Raw genomic sequence first — 20,106 nt, 5'->3', positions numbered from 1 at the left:
CCTAAACCTTGGAAATTCCTCTCTGAGTCTCTTCACTTTTTACCACTCTTACCTTTAAGATGCTCCTTAAATCCTTGGGGCTGGATTCTCCAATCCTGCGATCTTACGACCAGAAGGTCACCGCCGCCCCTGCACCAATCCTCTGCCAGGCGGGGGGGTTTAGCACCTGCAAAGCGTAAAACCCCTTGCTTTATTTGCGGATACGGTTGGAGAATGGGTGGGTTAGTGGCCGCGCATGCATACGGCGGCGGTATGCAATGGCCGCGCCATGCAACATGGTGGCAGCTGCACGCGGACCCGGCCTGCCAAAAACTGCCCCCTGTAACCAGCCTCGCCACCCCGGACCACCCCTCAACAATCCCCCCCAGCCCCCGACAAAACCCCCCCTGCCAGCGGAACGGCTCCCCCCGGCTGGGCTCAGTCCGCAGCCATCATGCGAGGTCCCCAAATGGTGTGAGCATACGTGAGCGACGCCATTGGGGACTCAACCCATCGGGGGCAGAGGATCGAGGAGGGCCTCTGGTGAAATCCTGAGGCTGTCCATATGGCATGCGGCGTACTCCCCAAGTACGCCATTTTTGAGGGGGCAGACCATCGCAAAATTAGCACTGTCCCCGATTCAGCCTTAAAGGCGGATACTCCGGCCGATCGCCGAACACGACTTCGGCGATCGGAGAATCCCGCCCTACATCTTCGACCAAGCTTTTGGTAACCTATACTATCACTGCATCTTATTAGTTCAGGATCAAATTTTCCTTTGTAACTTTTCTGTCAAACATCATTGGATGTCTTACTGCAATAGGAACATAGAAAGTAGAAGCAGGAGTAGTCCATTCAGCCCTTTGAACCTGCTCCGTTATGATCATTGCTGATTTTCTATCTCAACACCATACTTCCACGCACTCCCCATATCCCTTGACACCTTTAGATCTATCTAATTCCTTCTTAAATATATTCAGTGACTTGGTCTCCAAAGCTTTCTGTGGTAGAGAATTCCACAGGTTCACCACCCTCTGAGTGAAAACATTTCTCCTCATCTCAGTCCTAAATGGCCTACCCTGTATCCTGAAACCGTGACCCCTTGTTCTAGATTCCCCTATCCAGGGGAAACATCATCCCTGCATCCAACCCTGTTGTAATTTTGTAAATTTCAATGAGATCTCCTCTCATTCTTACAAATTGCAGTGAATTCAGGAGCAATCGACCCAGTCTCTCCTCATATGATAATCCTGCCATCCCAGCAATTAGGCTGGTGAACCTTCGCTGCACTACTTCTGTGACAAGTGTATCCCTTCTTAGATAAGAAGACCAAAACTGCACACAATACTCCAGGTGTGGTCTCACCAAGGCCCTGTACAGCTGCAGTAAGACATCTTCGCTCCTGTACTCAAGTCCTCTTGCAATGAAGGTCAACATACCATTTGCCTTCCGAACTGGTGGCTGCACCTGAATGCTTGCTTTCAGTGACTGGTGTACAAGGACACCCAAGTCCCTTTGTACCTCAATATTTCCCAATCTATCACCATTTAAATAATATTCTGCCATTCTGTTTTTCTGTCCAAAGTGAATAACTTTACATTTATCCACATTATACAGTATTTAAAATGTATTTGCCAACTCACTCAACTTGCCTGAATCACCCTGAAGCCTCTTAACATCCTCCTCACCACTGACATTCCCACAAGGTTTCATGTCATCAGCAAACTTGGTAATATTATATTTGGTTCTGACATCCAAATCATTCATGTATGTTGTGAATAACTGGGGCCCAAGCATCGAGCCAAGCGGGGCATCGCTAGTCACTGCCTGCCACTTTGAAAAAGACATATTTATTCCTACTTTCTGTCTTGACCTGTTAATCGATTCTTAATCCATGCCAATATATTATACCCAATCCCATGCACTTTGATTTTGCACACTTGTCTTTTATGTGGGACTTTATCAAAAGCTTTCTAATGCACCACATCCACTGGTTCGCCCTTATCTGAATATTAGAATTCCTGCAGTGCAGAAGGAGACCATTTGGCCCATCGAGTCTTCACCAACCCTTGGAAAGGGCACCCTCCCAAGACCCACGCCCCCACCCTCACCCCACACCCCTGCAATCCTGCCTGGCCTTTTAGACACTAAGGGGCAATTTGGCATGACTAATCTAACTAACCTGCACTTCTAAGGCCTGTGGGTAGAAACTGGAGCACCTGAAGAAAACCCACGCAGACACAGGGAGAATGTGTAAACTCCACACAGTCACCTGAGGACGGAATTGAACCTGGGTTCTTGGAGCTGTGAGGCAGCAGTGCTAACCACCGTCCCACTGTGCTATCCTCTATTTTACCAGTTATGTCCTCAAAAAATACAATTAGGTTTGCCAAACATGATTTCCCTTTCAGAAATCGGTTGACTTTGTCTAATCCCATTGATTTTTTTCTAACTGTCCTGTGATCAGATCCTTTATAAACTCGAGCATTTTCCCTACTACTGATGTTAGACTAACTATTGCGTAACACCCTGTATTTTCCTCTCTCCTTTTTTAAATAATGGTACATTTGCCACTCTCCAATCTGCTGGGACTGTTCCAGAATCTAGAGAATTTTGGAGATGGCAAACAATACATCCAATATTTCTATGACCACCTCCATTAGCACACTGGGATGTAGCTTTCCAGGTCCTGGGTATTTATCTGCTATTAGTCCCTTAATTTCTCCAGCACTATTTCCATATACCAATTAATAACTATGCTATATAAATCTAAGTTATTATTGCATCCACCCCCTTGAAGATACAGTCCACAGTGGTATGTCTGTCTCCTACCTGCCCTTTGCACTAGTCCTCAGTATCTACCAGTCCCCAATGTGCAACTGTTTCCTCTGAATACCTGCTAGTATTTGCTCTCGATAGAATTTTTCAGTGAACAACTACAAGTCATTTTTTGATCAGCATACAGTAATTATTTCTCAATCCTGCGGGACTGATCATAAATGGACAGGACAACAGTTGTGATCACAAGGTCTGGTGCTTTCCAACAGGTCGCAGGAAAACATTGGCTTGCAGCCTTGGAAGGTTAAGGAATAGAACATAGAACATAGAACATAGAAAATACAGCACAGAACAGGCCCTTCGGCCCACGATGTTGTGCCAAACCTTTGTCCTAGATTAATCATAGATTATCATTGAATTTACAGTGCAGAAGGAGGTCATTCGGCCCATTGAGTCTGCACCGTCTCTTGGAAAGAGCACCCTACCCAAAGTCAACACCTCCACCCAACACTAAGGGCAATTTTGGACACGAAGGACAATTTATCATGGCCAATCCACCTAACCCGCACATCTTTGGGCTGTGGGAGGAAACCGGAGCACCCGGAGGAAACCCACGCACACACGGGGAGGACGTGCAGACTCCGCACAGACAGTGACCCAAGCCGGAATCGAACCTGGGACCCTGGAGCTGTGAAGCAATTGTGCTAACCACAATGCTACCGTGCTGCCCAACTTCAGTTGCCTCCCAATATCCACCAATTATGACTCACACTTCTCATCCATAACCTCGCACACGTATGACTGCTGCAAACCACACACTCACACTTTACAGCCTGCACACACTTCTAGCTACTCAGATTTTGGTGATCTGCTGAACTGGATTACTATCACTCTGTCTTAGACACAAAGAGAGGAGGCAGAATCAGAGGGAGACTTCACAAGGCAATAAATGAAATCAATTGTTTATAAATAGGGGAAGTTACTTGGGTTTGCTTGTTTAAAGCAGAGATCTTAACAACACTTGCTTGATTAGCATCTCAGCATCATAACCAGACTCCAGCCTTGAGATTACCAATGAACTATGACATTGGAGGCCTGCTGGTAAAGTTTCCTAACTTTGCCCTGGGTTCGCAGCATTACATGGATGAAGTCAAATTGGACACATGTCTTATAGGTGTGATTTGTAAACTCCCTGATGTCCCAACATTAACTGAGCCCAGACAATCTAAAGACACATAGATTCAGAGAAAAAGTGACTCATCCAAGATGTAATATCCTGACAGACGGGAAAAACCAAGTCGATTAATGAATAACTGTTTATTAAAGTAAATAGCTATATATCACCACATCCCCCTTCCTTTGAAGATATCAACATTGATATGCAAAACATGATTGGTATTATTGTTTAACACATGTGGCACATGTATCCACATATTTAACTGTTCTTCAATTAACATGATATGCCTGCTAAATGTGTCCTTTGTGCGCAGCTCATTGTGCATCTCCGACAGGATCACCCTGCACAGAGCACAAGTGGATAGCACTGTGGCTTCACAGCGCCAGGGTCTCAGGTTCGATTCCCCACTGGGTCACTGTCTGTGCGGAGTCTGCACGTTCTCCCTGTGTCTGCGTGGGTTTCCTCCGGGTGCTCCGGTTTCCTACCACAGTCCAAAGACGTGCAGGTGGATTGGCCATGATATATTGCCCTTCGTGACCAAAGAGGTTAGGAGGGGTTATTGGGTCACGGGGTGTAGCGCACAAAGACTCCGTGAGACGAATAGAGTGAAGTTGATGAGGCTTTATTAAGCGTGTCTGTTCCCCCGCAGCTCGATAGTAGAATGGCCTGCGGGGGAGGACTCCGGCTTCTTATACTCCGCCTTCAGGGCGGAGCTAGAGGTCAACGGCCAACCAGGATCCTGGATCTGTCAGCCAATGACATTAGGGCTTCCAGTCCCACATGACCCCCAATACATACTACCACATTCACCCCTTGTCAAAAATGAACCCGGCGGTGTGATGCTTCGTATGGTGGTAAGGGTTTACAGGGCTGGTCCTGGGAGGAAAAACATTCACATGGCAATACAGTATTGTACAATTTTGTCCTGTTTCAACTATTTACAGAAGGTATCGGGAGAAAAGCAAAATGTTCTTGTGAAAAGTCCATATTTTGATTTAGATCGACGCCACGAGTCGGTCGGGCGGTCTGGTCGTCCGTGTCGATCGCCTCGGCCCCGGTGGTGGTGGTGGTGCTGGTACCGGTGTTGTCATCTCCGGGAGCCTTACGGTTTCAGCTTGGGCTTTATTCTTGGTCGGGCCTGAGGGGAGGGGAACCGATCCTCCTGGGAAGGGGGCGGTCGCGGGGTGCGGCGGTGGCAGGAAGGGGGGGTGTTGGGTGAATGGTGTCGGGGGGGGGTGTGTGTGTTGCCGGCGGGCGCCAGATCCCGCAGGGAGACCGTGTCCTGTCGGCCGTCGGGGTACTCCACGTAAGCGTACTGCGGGTTCGCGTGGAGGAGGTGAACCCTTTCAACCAACGGGTCCGCCTTATGTGCCCGCACATGCTTTCGGAGCAAGATGGGTCCTGGGGCCGCCAGCCAGGTCGGCAGCGACGTTCCAGAGGAGGACCTCCTAGGGAAGACAAGGAGACGCTCATGAGGCGTTTGATTAGTGCTCGTACATAATAGCGACCGGATGGAATGGAGGGTGTCCGGGAGGACCTCCTGCCACCGTGAAACTGGGAGGTCCCTGGACCGTAGGGCCAGTAGGACGGTCTTCCAGACCGTGCCGTTCTCCCTCTCTACTTGCCCGTTCCCCCGGGGGTTGTAGCTGGTCGTCCTGCTTGAGGCTATGCACTTGCTGAGCAGGAACTGGCGCAGCTCGTCACTCATGAAAGAGGACCCCCTGTCGCTGTGAAAGTATGCGGGGCAACCGAACAGTGTGAAGATGGTGTTCAGGGCTTTAATGACTGTGGCCGCGGTCATGTCAGAGCAGGGAATGGCGAATGGGAAGCGGGAGTATTCGTCCACCACATTAAGAAAATATGTGTTGCGGTCGGTGGAGGGGAGGGGCCCTTTGAAATCGAGGCTAAGGCGTTCAAAGGGGCGGGAAGCCTTAATCAGGTGCGCACCATCCGGCCTGAAAAAATGCGGTTTGCATTCCGCGCAGATGTGGCAGTCCCTTGTGACTGTACGGACCTCCTCTAAAGAGTATGGGAGATTGCGGGACTTGATGAAGTGATAAAACCGAGTGACCCCCGGGTGGCAGAGGTCCTCGTGGAGGGTTTGGAGGCGGTTAATTTGTGCGTTGGCACATGTGCCGCGGGATAGGGCATTGGACGGCTTGTTCAGCTTTCCGGGACGATACAAAATCTCGTAGTTGAAGGTGGAAAGCTCGATCCTCCACCTTAAGATCTTGTCGTTTTTGATTTTGCCCCGCAGTGCATTATCGAACATGAAGGCTACCGACCGTTGGTCAGTGAGGAGAGTGAATCTCCTGCCGGCCAGGTAATGCCTCCAATGTCGCACAGCTTCCACTATGGCTTGGGCTTCCTTTTCCACTGAGGAGTGGCGGATTTCTGAGGCGTGGAGGGTTCGGGAGAAAAAGGCCACGGGTCTGCCCGCTTGGTTAAGGGTGGCCGCTAGAGCTACGTCGGAGGCGTCGCTCTCGACCTGGAAGGGGAGGGACTTGTCGATGGCGCGCATCGTGGCCTTTGCGATATCCGCTTTGATGCGGCTGAAGGCCTGGCAAGCCTCTGTCGACAGAGGGAAGGTCGTGGTCTGTATTAGGGGGCGGGCCTTGTCTGCGTACTGGGGGACCCACTGGGCGTAGTATGAAAAGAACCCCAGGCAGTGTTTCAGGGCTTTTGGGCAGTGCGGGAGGGGGAATTCCATGAGGGTGCGCATACGTTCGGGGTCGGGGCCTATTATCCCATTGCGCACTACGTAGCCCAGAATGGCTAGCCGGTTGGTGCTAAAAACGCACTTGTCCTCGTTGTACGTGAGGTTCAAGGCTTTGGCGGTCTGGAGGAATTTTTGGAGGTTGGCGTCGTGGTCCTGCTGGTCGTGGCCGCAGATGGTTACATTGTCGAGATACGGGAACGTGGCCCGCAACCCATGTTGATCAACCATTCGGTCCATCTCCCGTTGGAAGACCGAGACCCCGTTTGTGACGCCAAATGGGACCCTTAGGAAATGGTATAATCGCCCGTCTGCCTCGAAGGCTGTGTACTTGCGGTCACTTGGGCGGATGGGGAGCTGATGGTAGGCGGACTTGAGGTCCATGGTGGAGAAGACTTTATATTGGGCAATCCGATTGACCAGGTCGGATATGCGGGGAGAGGGTACGCGTCTAGTTGTGTGTACCTGTTGATGGTCTGGCTATAGTCTATGACCATCCTTTGTTTCTCCCCTGTCTTCACTACTACCACCTGCGCTCTCCAGGGACTATTGCTGGCCTGGATTATGCCCTCCTTTAGTAGCCGCTGGACTTCGGACCGAATGAAGGTCCGGTCCTGGGCGCTGTACCGTCTGCTCCTAGTGGCGACGGGTTTGCAATCCAGGGTGAGGTTCGCAAACAAGGACGGGGGTTGCACCTTGAGGGTTGCGAGGCCGCAGATAGTGAGTGGGGGTATTGGGCCGCCGAATTTGAACGTAAGGCTCTGTAGATTGCATTGGAAATCTAATCCCAGTAAGGTGGGGGCGCAGAGTTGGGGAAGGACGTTTAGTTTGTAGTTTTTGAACTCCCTCCCCTGCACCGTTAGGGTAACTATGCAGAATCCTTGGATCTGTACGGAGTAGGATCCTGCAGCTAGGGAAATCTTTTGTGCGCTGGGATAGGTGGTCAAGGAACAGCGTCTTACCGTGTCGGGGTGGATAAAGCTCTCCGTGCTCCCGGAGTCGACTAGGCATGGTGTCTTGTGGCCGTTTATTAGCACCGTTGTCGTCGTCGTCTGGAGTGTCCGGGGCCGAGCTTGATCGAGCGTAATTGAAGCGAGACGTGGTTGTAGTAGTGGAGTGGGGTCCGTTGTTGCCGTCCAAGATGGCGTCGGGGATGAACAAAATGGCCGCCCCCATACATCGCACATGGCTGGGGGTCACAAGATGGCGACGGGGGTGGACAAAATGGCCGCCCCCACGCGTCGTAGAGGTTTGGGGTGGTCCAAGATGGCGGCGCCCTTCCTCCCCTCGTGCTGGCCGGGACCCAAAATGGCGGCGTCTGCAGGTCGCACATGGGGCGCTGGGGAGGTTGGGGAGCGTTAGGACCGCGCGGGGCTCCCTCATCTCCGGTGACAGCGGTGGTCGGGGCCCAAGTTGGTAGCGCCGGCGGGTCAGACGTGGGGCGCCGGGGGGGGGTGGGTGGTTAGGGGGGCGTTAGAGACGACCAGAATTCCCTCTTCTCCGTGGGGAGTGGTGGTCGGGACCCAAAGTGGTAGCGCCGGCGGGTCATACATGGGGTGCGGGGGGGGTTTGGGGAGCGTAAGCGGCGTGCAGGGCTCCCTGTTCTCCCGGGACCGCGGTGGTCGTGACCCAGAGCGGCTGCGCCTGCGGGTGGGGAGCGTAAACGGCTTGCAGGGCTCCCTGTTCTGCCGGAACAGCGGCGACTTCGCGGGACCGGCACACAACCGCGAAATGGCCCTTTTTTCCGCAGCTCTTGCAGATTGCTGCGCGGGCCGGGCAGCGCTGCCGGGGGTGTTTCGCCTGGCCGCAGAAATAGCAGCGGGCGCCCCCGGTGCGACTTGGCGTTTGGACCGCGCAAGCCTGTGGGGTGTCCGGGGGGGGGGGGGGGGTTTGTCGCGACGGGTACGTACGGAGCCCAATGGGCTGCCGCACGGTCAGGGCCGTAGGCGCGGGTATTACGCGCGGCCACGTCTAGGGAGGCTGCTAGGGCCCGGGCCTCTGAGAGTCCTAGCGACTCTCTTTCTAGAAGTCTTTGGCGGATTTGGGAGGAATTCATACCTGCCACAAAAGCATCGGGCATTAACATGTCCCTGTGTTCATTTGCGTTCACCGAAGGGCAGCTGCAGGCTCGTCCCAAAATCAGCAGCGCGGTGTAGAATTCGTCCATCGATTCTCCGGGACCTTGCCGTCTCGTCGCGAGCTGGTAGCGAGCGTAGATTTGGTTAACTGGGCGGACATAGAGACTTTTCAGTGCTGCGAACGCCGTCTGGAAATCCTCTGAGTCTTCGATGAGGGAGAAGATCTCCGTGCTCACCCTCGAGTGCAGGACCTGTAGTTTTTGGTCTTCTGTGACCCGGCCGGTGGCCGTTCTGAGGTAGGCCTCAAAACAAGTCTGCCAGTGCTTGAAGGCTGCTGCCGCGTTCACTGCGTGGGGGCTGATCCTCAGGCATTCCGGAATGATCCTGAGCTCCATAGTTCCTTTTTTTTAGGCACGCTTAATAAATTGTAGCGCACAAAGACTCCGTGAGACGAATAGAGTGAAGTCGATGAGGCTTTATTAAGCGCGTCTGTTCCCCCACAGCTCGATAGTTGAATGGCCTGCGGGGGAGGACTCCGGCTTCTTATACTCCGCCTTCAGGGCGGAGCTAGAGGTCAACGGCCAACCAGGACCCGGGATCTGTCAGCCAATGACATTAGGGCTTCCAGTCCCACATGACCCCCAATACATACTACCACACGGGGATAGGGCGGAAGTGAAGGCTTAAGTGGGTCGGTGCAGACTCGGTGGGCCGAATGGCCTCCTTCTGCAATGTATGTTCTAATTGTCTGTGCTCTTGTCAGCCTTCTGGAAGACTGGTTTCCATGCCGGTCTTTTGTGCCTTAGCCTTTTGACGCAATGCGTCCTGAAGTTGATAAATTCTTGATTTCTCGAGGAATTAAGGGCTATGGTGAGAGAGCGGGTAAATGGAGTTGAAATCAGCCATGATTGAATGGTGGAGTGGACTCGATGGGCCGAATGGCCCTACTTCCGCTCCTATGTCTTATGGTCTTATGGTCTTAAGACCGGTATCCTTACTGTCCATGCCTGCGTCTCTAGCTTCTTTCGGATCTTTATGCGATGTTTTTTGTTACTGCGTCATTGCGTACTCTCTGGCGTCACCAGCTTCTTTTGTGTCTTTATGCAATACCTTTTGCTGCTGCGTCACTGTGTATTCTCTGGCCTGTCAGCCACATTGCCTCTGACTTCTTGTTCTGAATTATGAGTTTCATAGGTGAGAGTCACTGTATTCCCCACTCTCCTTCTTTTCCCCCTTTTTTTTATACCTATTTTATGACTAATTTTGTGATTTGTCCTCTTTTTCCGCTCGGCTTTGATAGCACCCATCTTGCTGGTGGCCTGCGCCATGGGAGCAGTAGTTTGTGGATCGTCTGCTGAGATGTCTCGTGTTGGCATGCTTCTGAGGGGCTGTGCGGTCATGGTCAAGTTTGCACCTTCAATGGGTGGCTGCAGAGCCTCACACTCTGATGTCTGGGTTGGATCCACATCCCCAACGTTGGGTTGGCACATCTTGTGTTTGATCCACATCCCTACATCTTGTGTTTGAGCCTCAAGCGATGGCTCCTCGTCACTCAAAATTACAATGCATAGGTCATCTTGTCCTGAAGAACCAAGAGGTGGTTCATCCTCGTCTTGTAATATTGTATAGGTATCATCCGTCATTGTTGAACTGCATACAGGTATAGCTATAGCCATCTACTCCTCTAACTCATCTTTTGGTGGGGTAGCCTGGAATATTGCGGAGTCCACTCCCGAAACCATTTCAGAGGCCTGAGATGATTCACCATATGTCTCTGGAGCCAGTTTCTGGAGAATGGGTATTATATCTTCTGTTATTAGTTTTTTCACAGCTGAGTCGTTTTCCTCCGAGGTGTCTGCTACTGCAATCTCAATTTCCATCTCTGAATGCGCCATCTCAGAGCTTTCACACTTCTCAGTGTCCTGCGCAGACTTGGCATCCCTTGTCACTACCTCTTCATTCCCACGAAACAATTTTGCTAGCATTTCATAGTTGTCCTCACATGGCCGGCCACGGATTGCTCTTGAATTGTCAGCCAGGATACTCTTATTTGGACCAAACAATAGGAGCATTCATAGTTTGCAGAATGTCACGGGGTCTATTTTCAGTTTGATTACAAACTTACTATATTGGACTCTTGCTTTTTTGTGCAACAATCACGTGATGAAGTTTCAATCCACTTGAAAAGAAACTTCTTCACTGGCAAACCTGGTTACTTCAGCTTCTTTGATTGTGTACCTTTGTTAATACATCTTTGTTTTATTTTCAGCTCTGGAAGGACTCAGCATTGAGCATGATCAAACTGTTACTGCATTGCCTGGTGAGAATATCACTTTAAAATGCATCCTACAAGGAAAGCAAAATACTTCCATTGTGCAGATTCAATGGAGCAAAGAAACTAATAATAACTCAAATGCCATTATAGTTGCCAATCAACGTCTTGGTGTCCATAACTATATGGAGTCTGTTGAGTTTGAATCAAACTCACCAACCGATGGAATAGGAAACATTAATCTCACGAATGTACAAGTGTCAGCTTCTGGAACATATACCTGTTCATTTGTTACTTTTCCAACTGGAAGCTTAAAGGTGTTGATCGCTCTCATTGTTGTCGAAGAAGGTAAGGCACGCAGTTTATATAACTATCACTGCTCAACACAGAATTGCTCAATATAAGTCATATAAGTAAGGATGTTTTTCTTTTTTTAAAAAATATGTTTTATCGAAAAAATTTTCGATCAAAATTTGTTCCCTTTACAGATCAAACATAACAGTAAAGAAAGTTTAACAATAAACAAATGGCTAATCAACATGGTAATCTAATTGTTTAACATAAACTAAAACTTCCACCCCCCCTCCCCCCTGGGTTGCTGCTGCTGGTCACCTGTCTTCCCTCTCACGTTCCCCTAGGTAGTCGAGGAATGGCTGCCACCGCCTGGTGAACCCTTGAGCCGATCCTCTCAGGGCAAACTTTATCCGCTCCAGTTTTATGAACCCCGCCATATCGTTTACCCAGGCCTCCAGTCCGGGGGGTTTCGCCTCCTTCCACATGAGTAGAATCCTACGCCGGGCTACTAGGGACGCAAAGGCCACAACGTTGGCCTCTTTCGCCTCCTGCACTCCCGGCTCATCCGCAACTCCAAATAGAGCTAGCCGCCAGCCTGGTTTGACCCGGGCCTTCACCACCTTGGAAATCACTCCCGTCACTCCCTTCCAATACCCCTCCAGTGCCGGGCACGACCAAAACATATGTGCGTGGTTTGCCGGGCTTCCGCCGCACCTCCCACACTTGTCCTCCACTCCAAAGAACCTGCTCAGTCTTTCTCCCGTTACGTGTGCTCTATGTAGCACCTTGAATTGAATCAGGCTAAGCCTGGCGCACGAGGAAGAGGAATTTACCCTGCTTAGGGCATCAGCCCATATACCCTCCTCTATCTCCTCCCCTAGCTCTTCTTGCCACTTTCGTTTTAATTCGCCCACCAACTCCTCCCCCTCTTCCCTCATCTCTCGGTATATCTCTGACACCTTGCCCTCTCCGACCCACACCCCCGAAAGCACTCTGTCCTGAATCCCCTGCAGTGGAAATTCCCTCACCTGTTGTCTTGTGAACGCCCTCACCTGCATATATCTAAGGAAGTTTCCCCGGGGCAACTTATACTTTTCCTCCAATGCTCCCAAGCTCGCAAACGTCCCATCTATAAATAAATCTCCCACCCTCCTAATTCCCAACTGGTGCCAGCTCTGAAATCCTCCATCCATTCTTCCTGGGGCAAACCTATGGTTGTTCCTGATTGGGGACCCCACCAGGGCTCCCCGCACACCTCTCTGTCGCCTCCATTGTACCCAGATATTCAATGTTGCCGCCACCACCGGGTTCGTGGTAAATGTTTTTGGTGAGAGCGGTAGCGGCGCCGTCACCAGCGCCTCTAAGCTCGTCCCTTTACAGGACTTTCTCTCCAGTCTTTTCCACGCCGCTCCCTCTCCCTCCATCATCCATTTACGAATCATCACCACATTGGCGGCCCAATAGTAGTCGCCCAAATTCGGGAGCGCCAATCCTCCTCTGTCCCTGCTACGTTGTAGGAACCCCCTCCTTACCCTCGGGACTTTCCCTGCCCACACGAAGCTCATGATGCTCCTGTCTATTTTTTAAAAAAAGATCTTAGTGATTAGTATAGGGAGACATTGAAATACAAATAAGAACCTCGGGAGGACCATCATCTTAATTGCCTGCACTCTGCCCGCCAACGACAGAGGCTGCATGTCCCACCTCTTGAAGTCCTCCTCCATTTGTTCTACCAATCGTGTCAGATTAAGTCTGTGCAAGGTCCCCCAGCTCCTAGCGATCTGAATCCCCAGGTATCGGAAGTTTCTTTCCACTTTCCTTAGAGGCAGGCCTTCTATCTCTCTACTCTGGTCCCCTGGGTGTATCACGAATAGTTCACTCTTCCCCATGTTAAGCCTATATCCCGATAAATCTCCGAACTCCCTCAACATCTGCATAACCTCTATCATCCCCCCCGCTGGGTCCGACACATACAACAGTAGGTCATCCGCGTATAGCGAGACTCGGTGTTCTTCTCCCCCTCTAATCGCCCCTCTCCATTTCCTGGAGTCTCTCAACGCCATGGCCAGAGGTTCAATTGCCAACGCGAACAACAGTGGAGATAGCGGGCATCCCTGTCTTGTTCCCCTATATAATCGGAAATACTCCGATCTTTGCCGACCCATGACTACACTTGCCGTTGGGGCCCCATAAAGAAGTTTGACCCAGCTAATAAACCCGTTCCCGAACCCAAACCTCCTTAACACCTCCCATAAATACTCCCACTCCACCCTAACAAATGCCTTCTCTGCATCCATTGCTGCCACTATCTCTGCCTCCCCCTCCACTGGGGGCATCATTATCACCCTTAATAGTCGTCGCACGTTGACATTCAGTTGTCTCCCCTTTACGAACCCTGTCTGGTCTTCGTGCACCACCCCCGGGACACAGTCCTCTATCCTCGATGCCAGTACCTTTGCCAGCAATTTGGCGTCCACATTCAATAATGAAATAGGTCTATAGGACCCGCACTGCAACGGATCTTTATCCCTCTTCAGAATTAGCGATATCGTCGCCTCCGACATTGTCGGGGGTAAAGTCCCTCCTTCCCTCGCCTCATTGAACGTCCTCACCAACAACGAGGCCAACACGTCCACGTATTTTCTATAAAATTCCACCGGGAACCTGTCTGGTCCCAGAGCCTTCCCTGCTTGCATGTTCCCCAGCCCCTTAATAACCTCGTCCACCCCAATCGGTGCCCCCAGGCCTTCCACCTCCTGCTCCTCCACCCTCGGGAACCTCAATTGATGCAGGAACTGCCGCATCCCCTCCTCTCCCTCTGGGGGTTGGGACCTATACAGTCCCTCATAAAAGGTCTTGAACACCTCGTTTATCTTCCCTGCTCTTCACACCGTGGCTCCCTTTTCGTCTCTAATTCTCCCTATCTCCCTCGCCGCTGTCCTCTTCCGCAACTGATGAGCCAGCAGGTGGCCTTTTCCCCATATTCATACCTCCTCCCCTGTGCCTTCCTCCACAGCACCTCCGCCTTTCTGGTGGTCAGGAGGTCAAACTCCGTCTGGAGTCGTCATCTCTCCCTGTACAGTCCCTCCTCCGGGGTCTCTGCAAATTCCCTGTCCACCCTTAAAATCTCCCCCAGTAATCTTTCCATTTCCTTGGCCTCTGTTTTCCCTTTGTGGGCCCCAATGGAGATCAGCTCTCCTCTGACCACCGCTTTTAGTGCTTCCCATACCACTCCCACACGGACCTCCCCATCGTCATTGACCTCCAGGTATCTCTCAATACACCCCCGCACTCTTCCACACACTCCCTCGTCCGCCATCAATCCCACATCTAATCGCCAGAGTGCTCTCTGCTCCCTTTCCTCTCCTAGTTCCAGGTCCACCCAGTGTGGGGCATGGTCCGAAACCGCTATGGCTGAATACTCAGCTTCTTCCACCCTTGAGATCAACGACCTTCCCAGAACAAAAAAATCTATCTGGGAGTACACTTTATGGACATGGGAGAAGAAGAACTCCCTGGCCCTCGGTCTAAGAAATCGCCATGGATCCACTCCCCCCATTTGGTCCATAAACCCCTTGAGCACCTTGGCCGCTGCCGGCCTTCTTCCGGTCTTTGATCTGGATCTATCTAGCCCTGGGTCCAGCACGGTATTGAAGTCCCCTCCCAATATCAAGTTTCCGACCTCCAGGTCCGGTATACGACCCAGCATCCGACTCATAAATCCCGCATCGTCCCAATTCGGGGCATATACATTAACCAACACGACCTCCATTCCCTCCAGCCTGCCACTCACCATTACATATCTACCTCCGCTATCTGCTACGATGTTCTTTGCTTCAAATGCTACCCGTTTCCCCACCAATATGGCCACCCCTCTATTCTTTGCATCTAGTCCTGAGTGGAACACCTGTCCCACCCATCCTTTCCTTAGCCTAACTTGGTCCGCCACCTTCAGGTGCGTCTCTTGGAGCATAGCCACGTCTGCCCTTAGTCCTTTCAAGTGCGCAAGCACTCGGGCCCTTTTAATCGGTCCGTTCAGGCCTCTCACGTTCCACGTGATCAGCCTCACTAGGAGGCTACCTGCCCCCCTCCCGTGTCGACTAGCCATCACCTTCTCTAGGCCAGTCCCATATCGCGCCTCCGCGCTCCCACTCGCTCCTCCGGCGTCGCATTCCATCCCCGCCCACCCATTCTTTAGCCATTTCCTTTTTGATTTCCGCAGCAGCAACCCAGTTGTCCACCCCCCCTCCCCCCCCCCCCTTCCCACCCCCCCCCCCCGCTAGATCCCTTTCTAGCGTGATTGCTCCCCCCATATTACTTCCGCAAGTCAGCTGACTTCAACTGACCCCGGCTACTCCTGCTCACTCCTTGACCCCCCCCGTGTGGGGAACTCCCATCCGCCTTGCGCCTGTCTTCCCGCCCTAATCTTTCTGGCGCGGGAACATCCCTTTATCTGACCCACCTCTTGTGGCACAGCTCCCTTTCCTCTCCCCCTCCCATTCCTCATTCTCCGCCTATGTCCCTTCTTTCCCCCCTCACCGGCGCCCACATTTCCTAGTGTCTCCCCCCATCCCAATTTACTTCTCTATTTACATCAACCATAACAATAACAATAACATTCCCCACAGTATCAGTCCCTCAGTTCCGATCCAATTTCTCCTCTTTAATAAAGGTCCATGCTTCTTCCACCGTATCGAAATAATGGTGTCTCTCCTGCTACGTGCCGGCTGCAGCATCCCGAACTTCACCTTCTTTTTGTGTAACACCTCCTTGGCTCGGTTAAAACTCCCCCTCCTTCTCGCCACCTCCGCACTCCAATCCTGGTACACCCGTACCACTGCATTCTCCCATCTGCTACTCCGCACCTTTTTAGCCCATCTCAGGACCTCTTCTCTATCTTTAAGGCGGTGAAATCGCACGATTGTCGCCCTGGGTGGTTCTCCCGCTGTTGATCTTCTCGCCGGGATCCGATGTGCCCACTCCACCTCCAAGAGGCCCGCAGGGGCCTCAGCTCCCATCAATGAGCTTAGCATCGTACTTACATAAGCTCCACAGTCCGCTCCTTCCACTCCCTCAGGGAGACCCAGTATCCGAAGGTTCTTCCTTCGCGCTCTGTTTTCTAGGGCCTCAATCCTTTCAATGCACTTTTTATGGAGTGCCTCGTGCGTCTGTGTTTTGACCGCCAGGCCCAGGATCTCGTCCTCATTATCCGTCACCTTCTGCTCCACCACGCGGAGCTCTGTCTCCTGGGTCCTTTGTGCCTCCTTGAGCCCCTCAATTGCCTGTTGCATCGGGGTCAGCACCTCCCTCTTTAGTAGCTCCACACACCGTCTCAGAAATTCGTCTTGCTCGGGCCCCCATGTCGCCTGGGCTTTCTCCGCCGCCATCTTGTGTCTTCTCCCTTTCTGTCCCTTTCGTCGACGATTCCTCGCGCTGCAGCCGCCGCCGCCGATATTTTCCTCTTTCGTTGGGGGGGGGGGGACTCCCTATTCACTCACCCCACACCGGGTTGCGTCGCCCAAAAATTTCCCGTTGGGGCTCTTAAAAGAGCCCGAAGGTCCGTTGGAGCTGGAGCCGCCGAAACGTGCGGCTAGCAGGGCATCGCCGCAACCGGAAGTCCGTAAGGACGTTTTTCACGCTTATTCTTCACAGAATCATAGAATGTGCAGAAGGTAACCAATTAACCCACCATACCTTGCCAATTCTGTGAAACAATTATCCAATTAGTCCCACTTCGCTCCACATTGCCATTTTCCCATGAATATTTCCTTTTCTTTCGGTGTGAAGTTATTATTGAATCTATTTCCACCACCCTTTCAGGTAACGCATTCCAGGTCATAACTATTCATTTAGCTTTATTTTTTTAAATTTAGAGTACTGTTAGATCTGAGCTTTGGTTCGTGTATCTTTTATGTCGCCGCACGATATACGCCACTCATCAGATTATGAAACAGAGCTTTGTGTATGGAGTAAATTGCTTTTATTCAGCTTGAATGAGATATCTCTTGATCAGCATTTTTCACTTGCAATACAGAGCCTCTTTAAAGTTTGTTTTGTCCAAGCAAATACAGCTACAAATCAAAGCTCTAATGATTCTTCTAATTGAATACAGAAAGTTGAAAATAAAATCAAAATAGCTGTTCAAAGCGACAGGGCAGAGAAGTAGCTTTAGAGATAAAAGTAAGTGATTCTAGAATGAATTATTCAAACCAGCACGTATACTTAAAAGATGACTACTGTCATTAATAGATACTTGTATTGCTCTATTATGTATTTTCGTTTATTCCCTTTTCTTCCCATGCACTTAATGATCTGTTGAGCTGCTCGCAGAAAAATACTTTTCACTGTACCTCGGTACACGTGACAATAAACAAATCTAATCCAATCCAATCGCTTTTCTAGCTATGATTGGGTTAAGGTTCTTTCAAAGTTAATTCAATTCCATATGTATTTGTCCATCAAATTTTAACATGAGGTGATTTCCAATATGCCTTTCTTATGAATCTTATCGGTTGCTATGAAAACCGTTTCTGGGAGTGTTGCCCAAAATCTTTGACTTGGGCAAATATGCCCTTAGTTTGCCTGTTTAGATTTATATCTTGATTATTCTCATTGGAAACAGCCTCTCTCACTGTCTGGTGTGTTTTAACAATATATTACAAGAAGTCATTTTACGTTTTGGGTCATTTATTCCTTTAATTAGTTGTATCCAAAAAGGTAGATTCTATCAAGTACCCAATTAATTTTTTCTAATTAAGGGGCAATTCATCGTGGCCAATCCACCTATCCTGCACATCTTTTGGGTTGTGGGGGCGAAACCCACACAAACACGTGGAGAATGTGCAAACTCCACACGGACGGTGACCCAGAGCCGGGATCGAACCTGGGACCTTGGCACCGTGAGGCAGCAATGCTAACCACTGCTCCACCATGCTGCCCTTACTATTCATAAAAGTGTAAGAATAAAAGCAATATAAGCAGAGCTAGGCTATTTGGTCACTTGAACCAACTCCACTCCACATGGTTGACCTGATTGTGGCATAACTCCACTTTCCAGCCCGTCCCTCCGAAGCTGCTCCCGCATAACCCGTGACACTACAATACACTCAGAGAAGAAATTCCTTCTCATCTACTTCTTAACCGGAAGACCCCTTACTTTAAAACGGTGCTCCCTCGTTTCAGATATCTCCATGAGGGTAAACATCCTCTCAGCGTCTACCCTCTCAACCTCCTCAGAAGTTTCAATAAGATGTCCTCTCATTCTTCTGATCTCCAATGGGTACAGGTCCAAACTGGTCAACCTTCCCTCAAGACAAACCCCTCACCCAGGACGCAGCTCAGTGTACCTTCAGTCCCTTCAGTTCGCGACTCTCTGAGGGGGGGGAGGTTCCTCCAGTGAGTAGGTCTCTGTGGTGGGGGTCTGTTCAGTTAAGGGGTCCCAGAATGGGGTTTCCCTATTAAAGGGGTCCATTGGAGGTTTGCCCTATTATGGGGGTCCCTGGGGAGGTCTCCCTAGTTAGAGAGTCTGGAGGGGGGGCAGGACAGGTCAACCCTGCACTTGGGGGAAAATCTGGGGCTTGCTTTGCAATGCGGGGACGGGGTGTGTTGAGCTGATTTGCAGTGCGGGGGGGTGGTCTGCTGGTCAGCTCCATAACGTTGCTATCGGGCCGCCATTGAGTGGATGGCTCGATAGCGGGATTCTCTTGGGAATCCCTCGTATCCTTGCCATGCATAAATTTGCATGGCAAGAGATACGGAATTGCTTCCCGATTTTCACTCCCAGGTGAAACGTAAATTGGTTGCATTTCTCCTCAGTGGGAGAAAATGGGATTTTCCGTCCCGCCACACCCATTTTCTGGTGCGACACTCCCCTGTCGGCAGCCGAATTCTCCGTCCCAGCAGCCGGCCAATGGGGTTTCCCATTGTGGGCACTCCTATGCCGCAGAACATCCATGGACGTGAGTGCGCTGCCGACGAAATGGAGAATCCAGCCCATAGTCTCCCAAAAGGAGAATTTCGCCCCCTGTAGCCATGTAAAATGGCTGCATTCCGATTAATCTGGCCAAAACCCAGTTTAAAACGGCTAACCCGAAACACTGCTAGGAAAAGCAGCCAAGAAGACACAAGCAGGCAGCTGCAGACAGGTTTGCATATTCAGCTCTGGGAACGTAGCCCAGATCGATACTCAGGGCTATCAACAGCCCATCAACCCAGGTATCCGCAGTTGCATTCAGGACTGTTTACACCTAATCTACTCAGACATCCACAGTTAAATCGGCTATCCCCGGGAACCATTGCAACATATTAGCAATTGAATACCGGGCCAGACCTGTCGGCGCCTGCAATGGCCGAAACAAAGACAGGTGAGCGACCACCCTCCCGATCGAGGAATCGCCTCACCATTGGACACATCGACCCCAGAGATTGGGGACAGAATCCAATCACTTGGGACTCAGGGTCAAGGGCCGCTCCAGGAGGCGGGTTTCCCTGACCTGGTGGGCTCTTCCTAAGTTAAGTATTGGCCAGTAGTGATAGGTTTATTATATAGAAAGTAGTATTAGGGTATTAATATTGCTTGTTGTATATAATAAATGACCGTTGTTTTAATCCTTACTAAGCGGTGTGCTGTGTTATTAATCATAACCTGAACTTGAACCACGTGGCGGTATCATAAAGATACCTGGCGACTCATGAGCAAAGGTGACCTAAACAGAGCAAATAGACTAAGGTTAAAAAGAGCAACACCCCCATCTTTCAGATTTTTGGTTAAATGTTTAGTAAATTGATTAAATGTGAATTCTAACCACAGGCC

General features: G+C 50.7%; 1 protein-coding gene across 1 annotated transcript in view; it reads left to right on the top strand.

The window, feature by feature from the left end:
* The window catches only part of LOC140391391 (T-cell surface protein tactile-like), a 187,579-nt gene that overhangs the window by 42,238 nt on the left and 125,235 nt on the right, over positions 1-20,106 (top strand). The window contains exon 2 of the mRNA XM_072475939.1: positions 10,998-11,348. Within this exon, the coding sequence (XP_072332040.1) occupies positions 10,998-11,348 (351 nt within the window). The remainder of the gene's footprint in view (positions 1-10,997; positions 11,349-20,106) is intronic.

Source organism: Scyliorhinus torazame, chromosome 15 (genome assembly GCF_047496885.1).
Source record: "Scyliorhinus torazame isolate Kashiwa2021f chromosome 15, sScyTor2.1, whole genome shotgun sequence".
NCBI classification, from domain to species: Eukaryota; Metazoa; Chordata; class Chondrichthyes; order Carcharhiniformes; family Scyliorhinidae; genus Scyliorhinus; species Scyliorhinus torazame.
Note: the sequence above shows the minus strand (reverse complement) of the source record. Positions and strands in the feature narration are given on the sequence as shown.